Here is a 25,105-nt window from a genome sequence, read left to right on the forward strand (position 1 = left end):
ATGCCACACATCAGCCACTTAACCTAATGACTTATTCTGATTTTACTGTTAGTGAACTTAATTCTGTAAGTCTTTGTAGCCTGAAACACTTTTTTTTTCTCTTGGTTCTTCAGGAAACGTCATCATAAAATCATGCACACTTTCTAACATCTTCAGCAAATTTTGCTGGAAATAACCCACTAACATTCTTTTTTTAAAGACATCATGTTTTTATAGTATTTCATCACTAGAATTTAGTATGTGGTTTATATCACAGTGATCATCCCTTCATATTCTCCCTGCACACGGTGCTAGAGGAAAAACTCTTTTCAGTCTAAATGAGTCTGTTAAATTGTCTGCTGGTTCTAGCATAGTGATTTTTTGTCTTAATTTCAAGCAGTGTATACGTAGTTTATTCCTGTTTCTTTAAAAGTGTGTGACCAGTTTTTAGAACCACTAGTTAAGCAAAAGTTTTTAATCTGCCATTGCCATTTGCTGAATTCATTTTTGGATGCCTTCACAGTTCTCTCGTAAGATCAATGTTGCCATGCTGCCTTTACCCCACCTCTTTTATTTCAGATGATCAAAGTTACTTTTTCTTGCAGATAGAATAGAATAGATGAAATAATTAATTTCCATGCATTTCTTTGCACTTACATTGAATGATCTGCACACATATTTGTGTTTTTTCCCTGTGTAAAGGAGTTTTTTTTGGCCCCTATCCTTCAGTGATCTTCAGGAGTGCTATTCTGATAAACTCAGTGTCTGTAGCCTAGGCTTGAGCTGTGTTGTGGTGGGGAAAGGAGTGTGTATTTACACCCTATGTATTTAAATCCCATTTTCTCTAAGCTTTCTTTAGTTACAAGGAGCCTGTATTACTTTTTATAATGAAACCACCTTAACCATTACAGTGATTGTTGTTTTGGAGGAATGTCAGGAAGTGTATGAATCTCCACAGGGCCTTAATAATTTAAATGAATTTTTGGTGGTAAAGGTGCATGAGAATTTCCCAGTGTAATGAAATTACGAAATACATTAAATATAGAAAAGTATTTTCTTCTTCCATATATATATTGAGCTTGCATAAAATATTATACAACCATAAATTATCCCTTTATATAGATATCCCTATCTTTTTTTTTAGAATCACTGCATGTTGATGGAGGGGTAGAGGAATTGCATGAAGCGTTGCCAGTCCAAGCTGTGTTCAACCATTAAGTAATTTCTCAGGCTGCTGCACACTGCAGAAAGGCTTAGTAGTAAGATTCTTTATCAGAAGAAATAGTATGTTTCCTAGGCTTGAACACATGTTGTTTTGTGTTACCAAGTGGGGTTGGTGATTTAGGTAACCCAAAACCTGTCATTCCCATTTTAATAAAGAATTTGCGTGGTGCCTCTTGGCCCTGGTGACTCGTAGGGACATTGGCTGGGGAAGGATACATGGAACATTAGCACAGCTCAGGGCGTGATCCTGTTTTTTCTTACTGAGGAGTGGAGTTTTTGCCATATGGAAAGACTATCCCAGAGTTAGTGGATCCCAGGGGAACAAAGCCAGTTCTGTATAATGAGTCTGGCTGTCACTCTTACCATCACACCACACAATTACTTCATCTTGCATCCTGGCTGTGCATCTCTATTGTCTGATTAACTTGGGGCCAGGCTATTTGCCATAGTCTTTTGCCATTCATTTTCACCGTTACTTTTTAAAATTTCACTGAATATCTTCCAGCTTGTCACTAACAATGTGTTTCATAGATGGTTTCATGGTTTAGGTTAAAGCTCTGGAAGCTGAGCTCCTTTCTAACTACATCTTTAGCTGTGGTCTGTTAGTGATGACCTTTGCACATGTGTACAGCCCAGCCGGATCAGGAGAGCCCTGCAGATGTCCAGGGACCTGATGAAGAAAAACAGCCCAGGTCAGAATGTAAACACAGGTCTTGAGTCCTATCATAAGTTTTATGATCCATTCACAACGAATAATAAATGGTGAATAAAAGTTAAAATTGTGCTATGTATGTGTCTTACAGACTGTATTGTAAGTGTTTAAAAGCACCTAAATAGAAGTTGTTATAGATTAAACCAGCCTCTTGATTCTGATTGAGACATGCTGATTGATAATTTTTTGTTCGTTGTATATTAATGTCTTGTACATGATCAGATTTCATGTTCATTGCTCAGTAAATGTTATAATAAATATTAATGTATTGCTGCTCTCAAAGTGCTTATTGAGATCTTTAAATTTCTTTAAATATATTCTCAGAACCTCTTAGACTAACCAAAATTACCTGTAGCATTTTCCACAGCAAAATTATCCTGTGATGTTGATTGAAATTGTGCCAGTGCATCTGCCATAAAAATGTTAATGTCACGTCTGACTGAGACACATGCACCTTCTATGTTCATCACTTCTAAATCCATTATAAAGACCTTAATGGTAGCTGTATATAAAGACATGCCATAATGACATCTTAAATGCTGTCTTTAAATTCACAGCATGAAAAGCCTTTTAGAAACACTGTATGAAAAAAGCAGGTAGCTAACAGCAATTTGTGGGTAATATTCATGGTATGTCTTTTATTTAGTGCAGGTTTTATATTAGTTTCAATAGAAATAAATGGGTCCAGAAAGCTAATGGTGTAAACAGAACTTTGTTCCTAGTGAATGACATTTGAGACCTCAGGTCAGCTTTCTTGTTTCACAGCAAACATAAGAAAATGCATGCTGGAGTTTGGAAGTGTATCAGCTGGTTATACAAAATTAAAAAAATATACAATAGAAATATAAGATCTAAAGCATATTAAATTTAGAAAAAGGGTATATACATACAGAAATCCCTTCTGTAGCAAGGTTATTTGGAAAGGGCATGATCTTCTCATGAAACAATCTTTCAGAAGGAAGAGGTTCGGAGTTTGTTACAATTCTGTCAAGGACCTTGTGTAGTCACTTTCTGGGCAATGACCTCCTTTTACCAGTCACCACAATACACTCAGTTTGTCTCAAATTTTGCTAAAGGTGGAAAGAGGAAAGGGGAAAAGATGGAAAAGAAGGCAGTACTAAATCTTATGGGCTTCACCCAAAATTTTTGGTAGTCATCACTGAAGCCCAGAGGATGCTGGAGCAAAGCATGGGCTTTTCCGAGGATCATGTCTAACTTTCCTGATTTTCACTTCAGTATGCAAGACATTGAATACTTTGGGCAGTGGTTTTCTCTTTAAAAGGTTTACTTTAAATAACAATAAAAATTTAAAACAAAACAAAAAGCCCACAGTTTTGATCCATGAGTGTCTAAATTTATTTTCTTAATTACACAGTCTATAATATTGACATGACCTTTGATCCTGTCAGTAGTACTGTTTGATTTTATTAATTAGGCTCTAGTCTTTCAACTGTTTTCTGTCAACATTGATTGGAGGATTATAATAGTACTTTATAATCTTTCAGATGCTGAAGAATCATATTGGCCATCAGAGTGGCTCACTGGCCTGTTAGATCCCAAGCTTATTTGTGACTGAGCCTTGCTTGACGACACTGGCCCTTTCCTCATGCCTACCCACCCCAAGACTCACCGTTTCCTCCACAGAGGATTAGCCTCCCTGCCCGCTCCGTCCTCCAGCGTCCCTACACACATGCACGTAATTGGTGTCTACAGGAATAATAATACTACCTCTTAGCTGCTCTTACGTTTACAGATGTGTCTCTATCCTTTGGACCTGGCTTGTGTGATCCTTTTCATTCCTCAGTGTCAAGGTGTTTTATAAAGTCGAGTAAACATTACTCATGGTTTACACACAAGGAACCAAAGCATGAATATTCATCAGGGTCAGTGGTAGGATCAGGAACAGATCCTGTGTCCCCCTGAATGCAGTGCAGCAGCCTGCATGTGAATAACTTTGATCCGTAGAAAGTTATTTGCAGTATTTCCCAACCCCAGAAGATTGTGGGGTTGGGAAAAAATGGTTAAACTTAACTTCTGCTTATAGATTCCAGAAGATTTTATCCATGCTTAGTTACCCAAGTCTTACTCGAATATCGACGAGTAACAAATATTCCCTAGGAGCGTGATGAAATTAACTACAAAACAGCCACTAATAGTGGTGACTTTTAGTTACCACAACCATAGACAGAATTAAAATCGGGGAACGAGAGGTAAAAAGCGTGTTAGTAACTTTCTGAGTAAGCAGCCACCCTTGACTGCTTCCAGTGCTATTGTTAGTATAAACTGCAGGAGATGCTCCATTTCCTTTTTACTCATTTAATGCTTTCTCAACATTTTTCCTTTGACGATGAAATTTTGAATGATTAGGCTCTATCCAGTCATTAATTATGTATATTCACGTGAGGACAGTTTTTATCTAGCTGTTTTCTGTTCCAAGGTTAAAATTGTGTATCTTTATGAAGTGACATAGTGCTTGTGTCACTAACTTTTAGATTAAATGATTTTAAAGCTTGAAATCTGTCTTTTTGTCTCTCAAAGAAAACAGATAGGACCACATATTTATGTTGCTATATAAAAAATGTAGCAAAATACCTTCTGATCTGAATGTAGTATTTGTTTAAACATTATTGTACTTCCTTACTAATATATAGTGAAACACGGGCAGGCAAAGTTCCTGTTTAAACAGATTTTTATTTTAGATTTTTCCACCTGAAATATTTGCTCAACCTAAAGTAGAAATATCTATACCCCAAAAAATGGAATTTATAATATAATGGAAAAGAATCTTAAGGCAGCTTAGAAGATACCACACAATAAAGTTATTGGTAGAGGATAGTAATTTATTCACCATAAAATGTCATCATTATGAAAACATACATTTTCCAGAGTCATTGCAGCCTGTGGCTTCCCTTGAGTTGTACTGATTTCCTCAAAAATTGTTTAACGGGGAAAGAAATACTTCTCGTGGCATAAGAGTCTAAGCTCCAGCTATTTCAAAGCACTATGGTGCGACTTCAGGGCACTGGGTAGGTTATGGCCCGAGTGCAGCTCACACTTGTTTTTTAAAGACTTCCTTCAGTACACAGAGGCAGATCTCTCTGGCCTCGTGATCCCTGCAGAGTTCTTAGGGAAAAAAATGTGTGTCAAGATGATGATCTTCTAAACCAGCCAGCTTTTATGTACATTTCCAGGAGACAGATTAGATAATCTAAAGACTATTCAAGGACAAGGGCAACCCAGCGCTTTATCCAAGAAATAAAAAATAAATTTAGAAAGTCAAAAGGCTTTATTGTTTACAGATCTTTTCAGTCACTGTTATATATTTCACCATCCAAGAGATACTGATTTTGAGTTAAGAAGTTAGCACAGGGATAGCTATAGTTCTTACAAATGCATGCCCGAGGGGTTTGAGAGTTACTGTTAGTATTAATTCAGAAGCCCTGTTTCAAAGTGCTCATAAATAGCTATGCTACTTTGTCTTCACATTCTGAATAGCATTACGGGTGACCGTTTTACATAAAGGTTAACAAAATCATCTCTTAATGGTTTGAAATCGGTGAGTAATATAATTACCATTATTCAAACTCTTCTTTAGGACTGGCTTTCAAATGTCGGGCTCCACATCCACACAGCTAGGGGTTAGGCGTAATAAGTATCGTCTGACATGTGGGGTAACCTTAGAGGTGATAGTTGGAAGCCCACCACTGTCAGTGCCAGGGCCTGGATCAGCAGGGCGGGCTTAGCAACAGAGGCTGTAGGCACCAGAAAAATTTACTAGAGCGAAAATGATGCCAGTTGGAATTGCAGGCATGAGGTATATGTTTTACATGCCTGGTAAGAAATGACTTTGGGCTCCACTACCTCATACTGAATCAAAAGATCACAGCCCAGAAGTTTTTTCCAAAGCTTTTCTTAGCTTCATGTTTTTAATTCGTCTGTCTGTTTTGTTGTTTTGTTTACTTGACCTGCATGCTGTTTAATGTCTCCTGGGGACGCTGTTCAGAAGCCTCCTACCTCCACCCTGGGTGGTACAGATGATCCAAATAGGACATCAGGGGAGTCCAGAGAATGACTCCAGCAGTCACACCCGGGACAGTGAGCTCATCTAAACCTTTGCAGACAACGACTTTTTAAATGCTCTTGCCTGAACTCGGATCCGCTGGTGTGCTAGACGACAGCGCATCCAACCATGGTACACAAAAATTAGCCTCATCGGGCAGCATTAATATAGAGTTTCAAAAAGATTCGAGGGTCAGAGATGGAAAAGGATTTCTAAAACTGCATGTAATAAATCCGGACTGTCAGTGGACCATTGGAAAGCTGGAGCATGCTGTTGCTGAGCAGCCAAAGTTGTCGCCAAACAGCCTTTGGCTAGTCAAAAACTACCACAGCATCTGAGTCGCCAGCATTGCCGTTGCTTCTGTCAAGCACCCATAAAAAATAAAGCAGGGAAAGCAACTTTAATTGTTAGTAGGTTTCAGATACCAAAATTGCAATCTCTCAGCTTTCACCCCTTCATAATGGAGCCTCTACCTGATCCATGTCAGGAAAGATTTGAGCATGTTATAAAGCTTTCTGTTTGTATTGTAAGGCAGGTACTAATTTTTAGGGGCTGGAGCCACTACAAATATATAGAATATAGCTATATACTGTGAGGATTTTCAAGATTGCTGGGTTACTGATAAATCATAACCTTTGACAATGTTTATAACCAGTGACTTTCTTAGAATTATGGCATTACTAAAGTATTTTTAGCAACACACGTTATTATGGATTATTGAAAATTAATATCTCATCTGATGAAGTACCTACGGTTCATTGAAATATCCCATATCAAAGTATTTTTAAAAGAGGGATTTCTGTTAGAGATCATGGTTTTGATGATTAAAACTAATGAGCTCCTTCAGACTCTCTGCAGATATTTGTAAAAACTCATTCTTTTTTTCCCCTCTGATATTCTGATATATGAAAAGAGACTTTTTCACGTTTCCTGACCAAACTTATTATTTGCTTGTCAAATTTACCCTGATTTTTTTTGCCATCTAGTTTCAAGATATTATGAACTGGTAACAGATGACCACCTGAGTCGTCTCCAATAAATAAGCATTGAGAAGGAAACTGTATGTCAACCAGATTTTTATTATAACTTGATAAGTTTCCCTGCAGGTTTGAAATAAGCTTTTTTAATTAAAGAAAATAATTGTATTTAAAAAGCTTTTGAAAAAGGGTGACATCAGGAAAAAAATAGGCTTTGCAAATAGAAAAGTACACATTAAGACTTAGGACGCTTTGTCAGTGGTAATACAGTCTAGCAGGGTGAAATGTAAACTTCCTTACTGAACTGGATACAATTTATAAATTTTGTATAGCTGGTTCTAAACTTTTTGCTGGAGTTGTTTTAAAATGTGTCTTCATAAACACTTGCCATGGAGATACTCTTTATAAAAATAAACGTTAATAACTAACTGACAGCGAATTTATAGAACTGCAGTCTCAACAGCCTTTAGGCCCCAGGGGATTACGATACAGTAAACCCAAATTTATACAAAGAATGAAATATAAAGTAGAACAGAACAAAGGGAATGGAGAATGTTTCTTACTGTTTTCCTAAAACTAAGAGAGTGACGTATTCCTGTTACTTTCACTGAAGCATATGCGTGAACCGTAAATACTGATGTTTAATTTTGGATCTGAGTAATCTAAATGGATCTATTTCTTATGAAAAATGCCTGATTATGGCCAGAATGTGTACATACAGGATAACTTTAGCGTAGGTAGAAGTGGTGTTTCCTGAATTGCCTGTCAAGAATGACTTAATCCTACTTTGCAGGAATTGCCTACATCAGTGAGACACATTCATTTCCATACCCGTTCATTTAGGAGACGCTCTGCTGAGAATGTCAAAGAGATGCTAATTATGATCAGCTATGGTGATCCCTTAGGAATTAGGCTGAGATTGAGAAACCACCTAATTACTGAAGTTACACTATAGTCAAGGATTAAAGTGATGAGTTCTCCTCCCTTTCTTGTTTTTTTTTCTTTCGTGGCTTGGGGAGCAGCTGTCGCAGGCAGTCCTGGTGCTCTTTAGGTGATCGTTTTGTGACCACTTTGTTCTCTTTCAGTCTAGTTTATCTGCTACCAATGCTGTGCAAGGGCAGAAGCAGGAGGGGCAGTAATTGTATGTGCAGCCTGGTTGTTTCCCAGAGAAACCATCCTAGAGAAAATGGCAAGATCCTTGAGCAAGGGACTGATTTTAAGTTAAATCATTTGCTTCATTAAAGAGAGACAGCAGAACTTGGAAGTTCCGTTGAGTAGCTCTATGGAGCAACACATGCTGCCTGGAGTTAAGCAGAATTCAACCAGGAAATTCTGTTCTGTTAACAGGGGGGCTCTGAGAGGAATTTAGGGGACCTATGATAGCATTAATATCTGAAAATCTGAACAAATTTTTGTAAGTCCTTACTACTCTGAAGAAAAAGGAATCAGGTAATTTTTCATTCAGAACAGAAATTGACAGACTTTTGTGCTGCTGTTGATAAAATCTCCAGGATAGGAGATCATTTTAAATAAAGGCCAGTCCTTTTCTTGAGGATAAAAGCCTGTGTCCTTTATAAATCTTTCCTGTTCCATTTCAATCCAAAAATAAGTAAAGCATATTTTTTTTTTATAACTGCAAATTCTTTACTGTGAGCAAAGCAAGTTTACAATGCTAAATAAGTTTTATTTGTTGGTACCTGCCAGAAATGTGAATGTTCCTTGAATCCATTTGACATTGATGTTTGGTTTTAAAATTATCACGTTATGTCCTGATAATTCAGTGACATAAATCTGATAGCAGTACGGTGTTCAAATAGGTTTTCTTTTGCAGTGTTTACTTTTCTGGAGTGACTGGTTAACCTAGAATCAATCCTGTGCATTATAAGCAGTGGGACTAATCCCATGGGCTCTGTGGCTGTAGGGCTATGTTTGCAAGGGACACATCCCATTCTAATGTAACTCAGCATGCTGAGGAATACAAACATTGAGAGAGGAAAAAATATTTCATCAAGGGAAACAAATGATCAGTATTTAAGATAACAAAAAATGTGATACATGAGGCTATTTGCCAATAGATCAAAATATAAGCAAATGAGAACACTGATATAGTCTTTCAACTATAAATAGCAAGGACAATGTTCTACTTTCACCCATATTACATTAAATGTCAGCAATAGATAATTTGCAAAATACTATTAGAGTACATGGTTTTAACCTGGGCCTACACAGGACAGCTTAGCTAAGCAAGTGTAGCAGCTCCACCAGATGTTTTGGATGATAGGAATGAATTAAATAGAAGCGTTCAAGCTTGGGGATCCTTTGTTACATCTTAAATATATGCTAACAAGGTGAGGAGAAGTGAAGTTATGTCTGTGTCGTGGTTTAACCCCAGCTGGCAACCAAGCCCCACCCAGCCGCTCACTCACTCCCCCCTGGTGGGATGGGGGAGAGAATCGGAAGGGTAAAAGTGAGAAAACTCGTGGGTTGAGATAAAGACAGTTTAATAGGTAAAGCAAAAGCCGCGCAGGCAAGCAAAACAAAACCAGGAATTAATTCACTCCTTCCCATGGGCAGGCAGGTGTTCAGCCATCTCCAGGAAAGCAGGGCTCCATCACGCCTAACGGTGACTTGGGAAGACAAACGCCATCACTCCGAACGTCCCCCCCTTCCTTCTTCTTCCTCCAGCTTTATATGCTGAGCATGACGTCATATGGTGTGGGATATCCCTGTGGTCAGTTGGGGTCAGCTGTCCCCGCTGTGTCCCCTCCCAACTTCTTGTGCCCCCCCAGCCTGCTCGCTGGTGGGGTGGGGTGAGGAGCAGAAAAGGCCTTGACTCTGTGTCAGCACTGCTCAGCAGTGGCGAAAACATCCCTGTGTCATGACCACTGTTTCCAGCACAAATCTAACACACAGCCCCATACCAGCTACTGGGAAGAAAATTAACTACCCCAGACAAAACAGCACAGTCTGTGACTGTGTTTCCTATATGTAAAATCTCATTAACTACTACTACTTTTTTTCTTGCTTGCAGTACACTTTTCCGGAATTCGAACATTGAGAGTATGTTTTCTATCTGTGTGAAGTTAGGTCATTGTAGGCAAACAGACTGCTCAAATTGGGAATGCTTCTACTCATTTTTTTCTTTGCTTTGCTCCCTGTATATTTTTTTATGGCAAAGCTAAGCTTTTAGTACTGGCTTTAGTCCTTTATTGAGAATAGAGCTTGTACTGAGAGGAGCTGGATTCTGTTTTCTCAGTGAGTACGGCACTGTCATTAATAATTAGGCAAGTCAAAGCTGTAGAATTTTAATTACAGGTGATGATACAGAGAATGAAGGTGGGTAGGGTTTTTTTTTTCAGACTGAAAAGTGAAAATGATAGATTGGAAGGTATTTCTTTTTAAATAATTGACTTATGTATATCAAAATAAAGTAATGCAAAAGTCTATTTTAAAATACAACTGGACTGCCTATCTTTAACCAAGCTACAGAAATTGATTTTAAAATGCCTGTAGTTTTCAGAGATCATGATGCTGTGCTAGTACACTAAACAATGCCAGATCCGACCTCGATGCCAGCAGTTGAGCGAAGCCGTCTGCCCCTTTCATTGCTAGCACGTTCCCTGCAATGATTTTGCTCTATACTAGCTCAACCAGACGGTTCCCCAGGCAGAGTCTGGCTGGCCAGAGACTGCTCCCAGCAGAGAGCTTGGAAGAAGCAGTGCTGTTCTCCATGGATGCAAGGTGTTGTGTACCAAATGTCTTGGGAATGGGTCCTGGCATTTTTCTGTATTAGAGTAAAGGCATCTTCTGTTTCCAGGCCCCCAACATTATAGGACTGTATTGCTTTAATTTCATCCTGACTCTTCCAAACCAGTGAAAGCTATTTTTAGTTTTCAGTTTAAATTTTTTTCTAGAATATCCTTTCTTATTTGAAAACTCCCTCCACCCACCAAATAATGTCGCTCTTCAAAAGAAACAACAAAACAATTCATCAAGAGTCTTTAATCTTAGCACAAATATTCTTTTAGTACTTGAACTATGATTCCCTTTCTTGCTCTCTTACCAATCTTGTTTCCTGCAGTTATTCACCTGCAGAAGGTATGTTATATATTGGGAACGTTTCCTTTTCTTGATCAACGTTTGTTGGTTTAGGTGGTTTAATTAACTGGCTTTCATCAAACAATACTCTTGCCTGTATTCTTCTCAAAGTTATAACAATCATTCATATTGTATTACATAATACCAAAGTAAGAAATTCAATTTCATGAGAAGTCAAGGAACTTTACTTCTTTACTAATGAAATTTAGACAGAAAAGATTTTCAGGATGAAAAACTAGGTTTATGTTCAAGACTGTCTCTCATTTTTCCAAATTATTTTCTCTCGAGCAATGAATAATATTTTGCTGAAGCTTTCTTTGGCTTTTAGTCAAGTACTATAAATGAATTCATTAATTGGAATTATTTTTGGGCAGCAGTAGTGGGTGTGTGTTTAAAGTCTTATGGTGATGCATGATACCTTGAGCTTCAGGTGTATGCCATCTTTTCATTAGCAGTTCTAACCTAGGAGGTAGTTTGGCTTAAAAGAAACAAACAAAACAAAAAAAACCCAGCCTATAGCAATCACCCATTACCTATAAGCCAGTCTACTACTGTTCGTAAGATTGCATTCTGTGCTGTCTGAATGAGAAGCCGCCTTCTTGGTATTATTAAAAGAAACATTCTCACAATAGAAATTGTCAACTTTATTGCAGAGGTTTACTTGAGTCATTTAGGTCAATATTTTTTATTCTGCTTGGTTATAATAGGTCATAAGAGAAAAATTTGTTTTCATGGGAAAGATTAGATTGAGATGTTTGGTAGAAAACTGAGACCCTTTCCCAGCCTGTAGTTAGCACCAATGCAGTATGCTGCAAAGACGAACATTCCTCTTCCATTTTTCTCACTCGAGCGCCAGTGGGACTGTTGTAGAAGACAAACAGGAATTGTGTCTAAACAGTAAACAATGCTGAGCCTGAGGGCCATGAGCACCGTTGCATATTACACAAGTAAAAGCACGGAGACACTATTTACTTAACATAAGCATTATGTAGGTTTTGTATATATAGCTAACCCCTGGATCTACTTTTTGGCAAAAGCAGAGAGTGTGGGAGGAGAACAGCAACAAGGAAGGACAGGAGCTATGATAGTGAAATTATTCAAGTTTGTTTGGTTCTTAACAGTAAACTATTTTATGTGTATTAGTTAAGTAGGGGCCAACTTTAGGAAGTGATGTTGCAATATATAAAACAGTATTAGTGTAAATGTTAGATAAACTACCCTGAACATGTTGCCAGTAAAGACTAACTAACAATCATGAAAATATTTTCAACATTTAGCACTGGAAAAGTATGCATAGCTAGTTAAAGTTTAGTGTGGAGACTTAGGCTGTAGTTTAACCCTTTTCAGCATTTATTATAGGCAATGTATCTTATCTGGGCTTTGAAACTTGTTAATTAGCTTGTGCCTTGGAAATATGTCAGCTAATACCTGTTGTCACCCTACAAAGATCTGTAAGTTTGTGGTGTAGTATAGTGCATGCTGGTAAAAGCTAAGAGGTTCTGATATTTAAGCGTATGCTTCATTGTAAGCAGTGGTTGCACTGGCTCTAGGGAGCCTCTATTTACATGTTTAATTTAGCAGTGTTCTTGGTTAGAAACACATTTGTTTGAGAAACAGTGAAAATATTACTTGTGGGTTGCATATTTTCTTTCTGTTTCATTTTCAGTAGACATGGATAACAACTGTGAAAGGAATGAAGAAATAGGACCCATTATTTACTTTCTGTGAAAACCTTCGGTATTGAATCTCAAATAATGGTGTCTTTCATCCATGTGAAGATTAAACCTTCCTAAAACATACAGAAAGTAATAATCAGGGAATTTACCATAATAGCATCAGCCTCAGTCACCACATTATTATTTAATATATTTCAGTTGAAATGTGTGCTGTTCTGGATATCATTATCTTGAAAATTCAAAGTAATTAAAGATTTTATTTTTAAAGCAGGCATACCAAATAAAAGCATGCTACAGGATGTTGATAGCTGGACTAAAAATGTCTATTTATCTTCTGAGTGCATTAATAGCAAGGGAAGGGAGGATTTTAGCTTAAGGAAGGATCTGGTTGTCTTGACATTTGAGCTTCAAGTAGATAACTGTCAAAGCAGAGAGGGGATTGTTTTTTAAGTGTAGATAGTGCACCTTTTATGAATTTATATGATAATATAAGTGTGAACCAGGTGTGAAATTGTAGGTTATGCAGTAATGATGGAAGTTAAAATCGTAGGTAAATGAACCTGGACAGAGCCTACTTTACTTACCTTCAGCAGAGGAGCCAGTGGAAACCTAGACGGGTTATCCAGTTTCGGGTTGTGAGGTGTTAGGAATTCTCCCTGTTTTCCTTTCAGGCTGCAGCTACTCTTTTTCACTTTGAGAGGTTTAGTCTGAACCAGGGCCACACCTGTTCCACGGGTAGAGCAGTAAGCTGGTGTTACTGCTTTTTGTGCATGGGTTTGCTCCAGATGGATGGTTTCTTGCCTCACTGAACAGACATCAGGCTGTCCATCAGTCTTTCTGCACGTTGTCTTCAGGGAGTCTCCAGCAGAACATGTAAGGATTTATTGCCTGGAGGTCTGTGGTAGCAGAATGACTAGTACCTTGCAAAAAAAAGTACAGTGCTTGATCACAGCAATAAGCTTCTCTCAAGGGTTTATCCTAACGAACATTGAAAATTATTTAATTCTTTTTTGTTCTGGGTGTGTATTACTGTCCATACTGTAGACCAAGAGTCTGAACAAAGCCATGCAGTAAGCAGAACACTCAAGCTCCTTTCCTTTTGCCACATGCGCACCTTCCTCAGTTATTCTGTAGGTGACAAAGACTAACTTCAGGTAGGTGAAACTGGGCTCTATAGACTACCTCTCTAGTTACTGTAGAGTCTACAAGGAGGAATGAGGAGACCATAAGTATATTTCTGGTTTATAACTGCCCATCTTTGTCTCCACTGACTACAAAGAGATGTCCAGGGAAGCTTATCTTTCTAGTTTAAATTTGGTCTTTTTGAATTTTCCTTTATGTCATCTGTTTGTTTTGACAGCAACTGCTGTCAAATCTGAGCCCTTCTTAGCAGCATAGAGATTTTAATAAAAATAAACAAAAAATATTTTAAGAATTGACTTGTAATACTTCATATTCAAGTTCTTTTCAACTTTGGTCTTTTTCCTTTTGGCAGCACCAGAACGAAGGGATTCACTTCTGTATAGCCCAGATGTCATTGATACCACTCCAAGAAGAAAGCGAAGACAAAGGACAGCAAAGCCTGCTGGGACAGGAGCTAAGATGGCTACTTATGAGACAGAACTGCCAGCCAAGGAAAAGTAAGCAGTTTTCAAATGTATTAAAATGTTTTTATATCTACCGATGTCGGAGGGTTTGTGGTTTGGGTTTTTTTGTGTTTTCTTGTGCAGTTTCATATTTCAGACCAAGCACTGTTGTGTTACATTCTGTATAGTCATTTACAGTAATTTTACCGAACTTTGAATAGATGTGAATGATTAAATTGTCAGGCCCAATGACTTATTGATTTTAATACACCTCTAAAGGGACAATTGTAAAATTCCTTTCTTTAATTGACTTGGACAACTTTGAGCAAATAGATTGAAGCCTACTAAACCTATGTTCTGTAGGTTACTGTATAACCCTGCAGGCAAAGAAGGATGCATTTATAGCAAGTGCCAAACTAAGATGGACAGCTTCAGCTATGTTGTGTCACAGAAAGTAGTAGCATTATGAGTGTCTTTTTTCACAGTGAGGATGGTCAAACACAGGAACAGGTTGCCCAGAGAGATTGTGGAGTCTCCATCTGTGGAAATATTCAAAACCTGACTGGGCACGGTCCTGGACAACCTGCTCTGGTTGAGGAGGGAGGTTGGGCTAGGCAATATCCAGAGGTGCCTTCCAACCTCACCATCCTGTGATTCTCTCTTTGTAATTTCAGTGGAAATTAATTCACAATACCATTTTTAATAGACCAGAATAGATTTCTTTTGAAAATAAGATCAGTGGGGAGAAAAAAGTATTCAGTCTTAAACACAAGGGGGTCAGAATTTATAACACTTAATAAAAGTCTTTTTCTTCTTATGTCACTCTTGACTTTTGGAAATATTTTGACATGATCTGGGACGTACTTAGTTATGCATAGAATTACCTTGGAGCTGCAATATGATTGCTGGCATTTTCTTCAAAAACTGATATTTTTTTTAAGATCTATGGTAAGTTAGATTTAAAAATACTTATTTTCCCTTTTTATCTGTAATATCCATGGATAATAAACTGTTAAACAGACACGGACACAAGCAGACTACAAAGACATTTCCCATGATTAACAAAGATTTCTGTTTAAATCAGCAAGAGAATTATCTTATTTTGACATAGAAGGTCGTGGCTTGATGCCAGTTAGGAATGTTTAAACTTACAATCCTGTTTTATTAGTAAAAAACCAGGTATTTTTTAGAACAGTCTAGAAAAATGTCAAATTCTGCTCTTCTGTTCTTTTAGAGTCTAGTATATTACAATGAACAATGCCCTTTCCCCATTGTATGTAGTCAGTTCGATTTTGAGTGCCTGGCTATGTTTGCCTGACATAGAATTTCATACTTTTTAGTATTGATTGTGGAAGGAAAACCTACAGAGGCAAATGATTGCAAAGGAGAATATAGAGGCCTTGGGCTGAGTAATCCTCAGTGTATGAATATCTGAGTCCTGTGTGTAGGGGAAGGACTAAGAGGATATTGATATTTTTGTTTTAATTCCTTTAAGTAAGGCAAATTTTAGAAAAAACAGAGCAACGTTATGTTTTTCATACTGTGCAAAGCATTTCTAATACGCTTCACAGAATTGAGTCAGAGCTGAATCTGAAGAGTGGCTCTTCTTGGCCATAACATAGTTAGTCATATTTTAAAGCTTACCATGTGGAACATCCATCCTATCAGTCTTTACCCCCGTTTTTCTTTTTGCATTATGTATGTATGAATTGCATGGTAAACAACAGCTTTGCACTACAGGTCACAACATTGCTTGGCATGTGACATGCCTTCCAGTACTGTGAAGGTGTATCTGACAGTGAAAGATCCGTGTTTCTGTATGATCACGTGGTGACTTCAGAAATCAAATGTGATATTGGACATTTGGCTCGATACTGGAATATGTTTTTTAATCCTTTCTTTAGTTAAAAATACAGTGGCAGTGCTAATTCTTTGGTTAGATAAGAAGTTATTAGATCTCCCCATTTACCTGGAACGTTACAAAAGCCGAACTGTATGCTGATTATTTTTCTCAGTGTCCGTGCTTAGTTCTTGGGTTTTGAACTTCATCTTAAGTCTTTTGCCAGTTGCTAATCAAGCTTTCAGTCAATTTGCTTGGCTAATAATTTTCACTTCTCTTTAGCCTGTCAAAAGTAGGGAGGTGCAGAATCAGTATCATAATCCAGTTCACAAATATAGTTGTTTCTTTTTATGAAGCCTCTTCAGTAATTTGTACTGACAGAATGCTAGATCCTACACGGTGCAAAAGTCTTTATCTTAAGCTGATGGTACACTGGGGTCCTGCCCAAAATGTTTTCCAGTATTGTGTCACTTAGCAAAAAATTACTAATCCTGCTGGGGAGGTGGGGAGGAAGTTAACCTCTAAATTCCTTCACCTTTGGAAATGCTCCATCACAAATATGGAAGATGTACAGCCCTTGAAAGCATGTCATGCTTTTCTGTTTGGCAGGAGGATCAAATGACAGATTGTGATCACATTTGCAAATGCACGAGTGAATCCTTATTTCTGAGCTCTCCTGCACAGACCTGCAGAAAGATTTGATTCTTTACTTGTAATGTAACTACTTTAAGGTGCTATCACATAAAATCATATCCCACAGTTCTTGTTTTAACAAACTAAAGCTTATTTAGAATTATTTTCTATTTGCAATTTTTGCTGACATCATCAGTGTTTGTTTCATGTTTGCCAGGCAATGAAAGGGCGGTGACAAACCAAACATTAAGAGCATAATGCTGTCTTTATATTGTTGCATCGTAAGTCGATTGATACAAGATCCTAAATCAGAAGAAAAAATACCTCTTAACTGAAGGAGAACATCCAAGTTTTTCTTTTCTTTTTGGCTTTCAGATTGTTTTTTGAAAATACAGTGTTTTTCAACACAGTCATCGTTATCACATAAGAGGAATTGTATCTTAACTTTTATATATTTCTCCTAAGATTTTAAAGTATGGTAAGAAAGTGCCACTTATGCTTAGATTTAAGAGCATCTAAAGTAAATACTGAGTCATGAAAAATAAAAGGATTCTGTTTTCGCAAATATTTTAGATTTATGGATGTTGAGGCTAGTTATGTAGCAATTCTCTAGTCCTTTGGAATGAAAATATATTCTTAGATATGACCAAGAATACTGAGAAGAATGCAAATAAAAATCTGTTTAACATAGAAATTAGAGCAAAAGCATTACTGCCTTTCTCATGCTTTCTGTGTGGGTGCAGTAGCAGGAAAAGGGGTTGAATTGTATTTATCTATATAGACATCTAGTATTATTGTGACAATTTATTCAAGGACTAAATCAACATTTTTAATGAAACCTGGAAATGTGCTTTGGATAATATTAAGCTTAGTGAAAGTATAGACATGAGATCAGCAAAGAACTGAACTAAGATTTGTGGAACAAGGTTTGCTAAATGAACTGTTTACTTATTTGCTGAGACAAAGATGTTCTTTAGGATAAAGCAGAAATTCAGAATAATTAGTTGGTCAGTGAACTGCCAAGATTCAGGTTTATCCAGCTCTCTAGCAGGGTGTTTTTCAAATCTGAGATATCCAATGAAAGGAACTGCTTCTTTAGGCAAACAGATGTTACTTATTGTTGATAACAGTCAAACTCTGGCTCACAATTTACACATTTTTAAAATGTGACAAAGGATGGTTCTTACAGTTCAAAACATGATTGAGTCAGGAAGTAAAATAAAATTATTCTGATTCCAGTAAACTGTGATGGTATTGGTGAAGCTTTAACTGTAAGTTAATATCTGGCAATTTCCTAAGGTGCAAAGCAGAGATAATATGTAAGTCAAGTTAAGATGCAAATTCTACTTTTCACAATTTACATTTCATACTTAGAGGAGAAAAATTAATAAGACCAATCCCAATCCACAGATAGAAATTATGCTTATTGATGCATTACCCAAATCTCTCAGGGGACTGCATATGAATAACACTATTAGCTATGTAGAATATGCATTCAATATAGAGGCTTAAGTGTATGGCCTGTCAGCCTGAATCCTATAAATAATTGGATGTTTCTATAACAATTTCACTTTAAAAGTATTGGAACCTATTTGAAAGAAGATAGTACCTACTGAAGATGACAAATTTTTTTAATATAATTTTATAAATTAAGCATAGTCATTGAATGCACAATACTTTGTGTAGCTTATACAGTCTACAGCCACAGAGTACAGTGGACCCCAACCAGTGCTGGAGTCTCTGTAACTAAAACAAAAGTAAATCAGGAAAAAGCTTCCTTTTCTAGTACAGCTTACAACTATTACTTTGTTTCCACAAGTAAAAATCTATCTTTCTGCTTTGGTTTATCAAAATTGTTTTTATTTAAAGAGGTAAGAAAAGCAAAACCTTTTTTTCTGTCTGTCTGTTATTTCTTACTAATAAAGGATCTAGTTTTATGGTCCTCATTCACACATGGGTTTCCTAGGAGGCAGGCTTTACTGGATAAGACTCAAAATTTCTTTAAGTCATTCTGTATGTTTCAAAATGTAATCCATTCTGCCTGCTGTATAGTGCTTATAATTTCTTTGCTTTTGAATGTGTGCATACTGTTGAGGTTATGTACAATTACAGAAGTGGTTTGGGGGAAAGCATCTTAAATACAGGAAAAACCTTATTATGGATGCAAATATGCTGGATTCTCCTGAGAATAAGAGTAGACACAACCAAAAAATGTTATTACAGAGAAAATGCTTCATAATTCTGAGAAGCAAGTGTTAAGAAACACTTTTAATTCAGTTGACTGAGAAATAACAGGTATTATTTGCTTGCCTTTTCTATAAAGAAATACATGTTTACACCAAGCACTGTGACTCTGACTTATTAGTTATTCTGCATGTCAAAAATTTCAGTTTCATATGTATAAGTCTAGTTTTGTACATTTGATGTAGCTGTTACTGTCTTTTTTTTTAATTTGAATTTGACTTTTGCTGGCTTGATACTTCTTGCTTGATTGATAAAACTGGGTTACTGTCAGAATCAGGCCTACATTTAAATTGGAGGAAAGATGCTTTCCCTTAACTTCAGTATGCTTGGTTTTGCTGAAATATTGAGATGCAGTCATAGCCCCACTGAATTTGATAGAATCTTTGCCACCAGTAATTTAAATCTTTCTTTTTTACATGTGAATGCTGCTTTTTCAGAGAGTTCAAAGTGCTCAACATATATCTAGGAGTCCTCAGAAACATCTGTATGAAATAAAAAAACATATTCAGGTTGCTGACTGGGTATTTGGAAGTGCCAGGAGCTGCCAGGGGGTGTTTTGTGCCACCTGCATTGCCATCACCTGCTGCATCAGAAGAGGGCAAAGAGAGAATGTCATTTTTACTTTAAATATGATTGTTATGGTCCTTGTGCTCAGTGTTTGTTCGTGACTTAAGGGTCTGATTAAAGTTAGTCACTTGTGTAATTGTGGGTAGAATCAGCTGCATAGTTTTTCTTGTTAATGATAAATGTGTTTTTTTTTTATTTTCATACTCTTGTCTCTTTCTGTTCCTTCAAAAGGTTTTTACAGTCTTCATAGGTATATATAATTTATTTGAAAAGAAAGCTCTCAGCGTTATATTCCAATACTGTAATAAGCTGGACTTGTCTTTCTTTTGATAACCTTTCACCCCTTTAAAAGCACTCAGAGCCTGTGGTGAGCCAGGAATCCCCTGGGGATCATCTCTCTGCATTTGTTTAATTTATTGCTTGCGGTTCACATTTTTAAAGTCCTAATGCAAGGTTTATTTAAAATGTGGTTTGCCACTACCAGTGATTCAGGTAGCAAAAACATAGATTTGTCCTGGAATTTGGCATTCTCAGAGGGTTACACATAGGCATTGGTATTACTGTCTCACACAACAAGTAATTCTTTCTCGTAAAGGTTTAACCAAGTGAAATTTGGATTCCACTGAAAATGATACCATAACCTTCCACGGTCCAGAGGGGGTATAAAGTTTACACCACAGTTACCTCTTTTTAAAAAAAGATATATTTGAGAGTTCATGTTGACATGTCACTTTTTATTCATTAAGTGTATTTATTTAATACAATTGGAGAGAACTTGCAAAACCTTGCATGGTGTGAAAAAGCACTATGATCACTGGTATATCAGTGAGTCAATGTAGGGTCTGTGTACAGGAGTGATAAGCTCATTCCTGCCATAATTTATGGAATTCAATGTTTAGAAGGTTTTTGATAATTAACTCGTTCAGGCTGAAATGTAAACAGGTTAAGAAATCTCTTAGAAGTGGACAGTCAGGTTCATTTGAGACTCTAATGTGAGAATCAAACCAAAATTTTTTTAAATAGCTGAATTAAGTCCTTTTTGTGTTTCATTCATGCTCAGCATTTTCTTACACTTTGGAAGGTTTCTTTCTTTCCCTTTTTTGCCATGACATTGGCAGCAGCAGTTGGTCACTGGTCATACCAGACAGACTTTTGAGTCACCTGTGCAAATATTAAAAGTTGTGCTGTAACTTTGTGTGGCCTGATGGCAGCTTTGATAAGTGATACTCATCTTCTGAACAGTCACCTGTGAATATTTAAGGTTGCATAAGGTTGGAGTAGAAAGAAGAGCTGTGTTTAACACCTGTGTTGTGTGACTTGTGGCTGTACAAAAATGGGGTGTTGCCAGAGGAAAAAAGGATAGAAACCTTTGATTACAATGCATAGCAATATTTGCAAAAAAAAAAGTTGCAAAAAATCTAGAGTAATTCCATATTCAACTGGAATGAATAAGGCAGAAATAAATACAATACAGTATAGTTGCTTTTCTCTTGGTGGCACCCTGGCTTTCTGTGCAGTGAGTGTCTTTGTTTTAAGTGAGTGGTAGGTAATCAGGCTTCCACCACCCATGTGGGAAGGGATGATTTATTTCCATGGGAAGTGCAAGGAATTGGTATCCTCAATCACCATTTCTCCTGACTCCCCAGGGAAAGATGGGAAAATATGAAGGCTGAAAGCCCGGGGCAGGGAAAAATGAACATTATCTGCTGACCTTCGAGGTTGCAATTTCTCCCGAGCAAAGTTGCTCAGGTCTCTAGTTTGTAGCACATCTCACCAATTTTTGTCACTAGTAATAGCCTAATAATTGACTGCTGATGGAGAAGTTATTACTCGGTAAGACTGACAGGACTCTACCCTGTGTTTTCTCAGGGCATGTTCTTTAGAGCAGGATTTTATTGCTGTGACAAATCTGGTGAGATATATGTCTCAAATAATTAATCTATAATGTATTTCAGTGAAACTGGTAGCTGTGAGATTGTAAGAGGATAGCTTAAAAAATGGAAACAGTATCTTCTTCCATTACCTTTCTGGTAAATTTTTGGTGTTTTTTTCCCTTGCCTTTCTAACAAAGTTTTCATATTGGAATGATGTTTGAACCAAATTTTATATTTTAAGCCTCTCTTAGGTAGGTTGTGGATTGCTATAGTTTAATTTATCACACTCTGGATTAGTTTTGTTAAATACTGTGATCCCGGCTAGGGTATTTTAATGTGGGAGGCAAAAGAATTACTCCTCAGGAGTAAATTACAGTAAGAAGGAGGAAAGATTGTGTGTGGTTGAGCTAACTGGCAGTGCTGGAATATTTGTTGGCTTTTGATGTAGACCAAGCTACAATATTTTCAGTCGTTTAGGGGGAAGGGTGGGAAGTAAGAAAAGTAGATTGCATTAAAAACAACAAAGAAGGCAATATTTAAAATTCCTTGTACATCCTTGTGATTAGTGTACAGCACCAAATGGGCATTCTTTTTATGAACACTTCTGTAAAAGGCTCTTGATGATGTTGTCAATTAAACCTCCATTTCCTAAAACAGCTCTTCAGGCAGAATTATTTTCACATTACTTTTAATGGGAAGAAGCAGGTAATGTAGATGCCTAAGATTTTGATTATACACATTGGCAGGAGATTAAGACTAGACTGATGGAAAGCCTAAGTAACCATGCTTGCCAGCTCAGTCCTGATGTCAAAGATAGACAGCACGGAGGAGAATGAGATGAAAGCTTGGCTATTTTAATGAGATAAAGCTGCCTCAAATATCTGGTTTTATTGTTCATTAGACTGATCATGAAGTATAGCTTTACTGGATTAAATTAGATTATTCCATATAGTGCAACTGTCTGTGAAGACCAGTAATCCCTTAACTCATTGTGGACCCCAGGAAACATTCTGGAGAAAATGCCATACACAAAAATACGCTAAAACTCGGGATTTGGGAAATGATTTCACAAACACTTGCAAATGCTCCTGCTCCATTGAGGTGATCACTCAGCTTCTGCTCAGTTCAGTGCACTTTGCAAAAGGCAGTTTCACTGCATGAAGCTATTAATATTTTTATTTTTATTTGTATTTGTCCTTTTTCTGTACTTAACCTTTTAGCAGTGAATCATCCTTTCTTCCTCCCTCTGCCCTCCAAAAAATGTCCCACCTCAGCAAAGCAGGGCTAAAAAGCTACCATTTAGAACTAGCAACACTTTTCAATTTCTTTATGCTAATGTAAGTGATTCATCCTCTGTATAAAAACCATAGAACTAAATCCATGGAACTTTTTTTTCCAATAGTGACTTTGCTTCTCAAACAGTGAAGGCTGTGTCTATATTGCTTATTTGTTTTCACCTGCTTAATTTCACTGATTACTGTTAACTGTGAAGACCTACGTTCAGCCAGTAAGAAATACTGTATCAGACTTAAGTGACCTGCTAGACCTCCTGTATATGATGTGTAATACAGAGTACATTCAGTAATATTTTCTGTGGCTTTCTCTCCATCTCCTTTTATGTCTTTTATGGCAGGTTCATTAGATTTACTCTTTCATAGCTGCCAAGGATGCTGTTGAAACTGTGTAAGATACAGACATCAGAACATTTTCTGTTCCAGACTGCTTGAAATCTAGTGCAAAAATGTAGGAAAACCAAGGGGAAAAGGACTCCAAGTAAACAAACTTGTGCTGAGTTTTGTTTTAAACCTGTACCTTCTGCCTCACAAAGCAAGTTGATCTTTCAAAATTACTTGGAACAAGAAAAGGTCTAGAGAGGAGTACAGAAAATGGTGAGAGATGACACTGGGAACATTACTGAGCAGACGGATGAGAGGGAACATGGTGAGAGGCACTGATTTGTGCATTTGTTTTCCTATTTATCACGTATATATGTTTCCCCAAAGCAATACATTAAGTGCTTGAAGTCCATGACAATGGATTTTTAGTAATATTTAGAGCGTCCCCAAATCTGGTCCGTATGGATAAATATTCATAAATTTATACACTGTGACTAATACATACGGTATGAGCAAATGCACTTTCATGGTCGGTTGAGAGGACTCATCTGTTTCTGTCAACTTGTATCAGGATTCAGCATGACATTAATCAGTATGCTTTTTGATGAGTTCTGCCATCTGTGGGAGGGTATATTGCACATTCTTATGCATCAGTCTAAAAACTTGTAGAATAAGAGAAAGAGTCGGACAAATTTCACATTATGTCTCTCTTAAAATAATGTAACTACCCTTTGAATCTCCTTGAATGTAAATAAAAACAGGAGCTTATTAGAAGCTGTGGGAGGTACAGAATTAGATTAATACAATCCTTGTTTACATAGAATACTGCTGGAAGACTTCCTTGATTACTTAATAACACTTAAAAAAATCCCTTGCTTTATTCAGCTGTCAAACCATTCATAATGATTTTCATGTAGCTATTGCATCATTCAAGCTTGTACATATGAACAGTAATGTGAAAATTAATTACATGCTTGTGTTTTCTTCAGACTGTTAACTGTATAGCAACTATTATAAGTGGGCTTGGTATAACACTGAAGGAAAATGGTCAGTATTCAAAAACGATCAGCAAAAGTGTCAATGTTGTAATGAACGTTAAATAGCAGGAGTGAGATAAAATAAAAGGCTCTTCTAAAAATTATCTCAATGATTCAAAAGACATCAAGTACTAAGGTGAATTCAAATCTGACAATAGTCTAGCCATTGTCATCAATATTTCATCCTGTATGTTTAGAATGAACACAGTAATAATGACTAAAACTGAGGAAAAGGGCCAAATGTGCATGTAAACACTACTGTTTGATGACGGTAAGTTTCATTCTAGGTTTCATTCTAGAAATAGATGAGATTTCTAATGTGCTTCTTTAAAAGCTGATAATTATTCAATAGTGTATAAATAAATATTTTGTATACCACTTCTACCACTTATGTAGATATGAGAAAGAGAATTTGATACCAAAGTAGGAGACCTGTCCATTAAATTAAAAAATGGTATCTCTAGCTTTGTGTTTCTCTAGAAAAGATAGGATAAAGAAGGTATTTAACTTGAGAAAATAATTTGTGAGAAGGTTGTTGGAAAAGGTGGTAATTGTAGAAAAAGGTTGAAAGAAATTTGGCTTAAGTTTTAGAAAATCTATTTCATGGAGAGTGCTTCACTGAATTTAGCAAAAGTTTAGAAAAAAGATGGATTTTTTTTTCCATATTGAGAAGTTAACCACATATTATTTAAAATTATCAGGTTCTGAATTATTGTTTGGCCATGGGAAGAAAACTGTTATCAACACTTAATTCACATTGTGATCTGGCCCACTCCACTCCCCAGATTCCTAGGCAACACTTTAGAATATTTTCACAGGGGTTATTTTTTGCTCAGAGAGGAATATGGTACATTAGTCATCACTTCAACGTTCCGGTGCAACTCGCTAAACCTTGAAGTTGCACAAGTGTAAAACTGAAGTAAAGTGATGATAAATCATGTCATTTAGTTTCCCGTGGTGATGTGAACCATCCAGACTATTA

The 25,105-nt window shown here is 36.9% G+C and overlaps 1 protein-coding gene across 2 annotated transcripts in view; it reads left to right on the forward strand.

Annotated features, from left to right (window-relative positions):
* Positions 1-25,105, forward strand: part of XRCC4 (X-ray repair cross complementing 4) — a 192,374-nt gene that overhangs the window by 114,458 nt on the left and 52,811 nt on the right. For both annotated transcript variants that reach the window (XM_076362596.1, XM_076362597.1), the window contains exon 7: positions 14,222-14,366. In XM_076362596.1, coding sequence (XP_076218711.1) covers positions 14,222-14,366 — 145 coding nt within the window. The remainder of the gene's footprint in view (positions 1-14,221; positions 14,367-25,105) is intronic.

The sequence above is a fragment of the Aptenodytes patagonicus genome, chromosome Z (assembly GCF_965638725.1).
Source record: "Aptenodytes patagonicus chromosome Z, bAptPat1.pri.cur, whole genome shotgun sequence".
Lineage (NCBI taxonomy): Eukaryota > Metazoa > Chordata > Aves > Sphenisciformes > Spheniscidae > Aptenodytes > Aptenodytes patagonicus.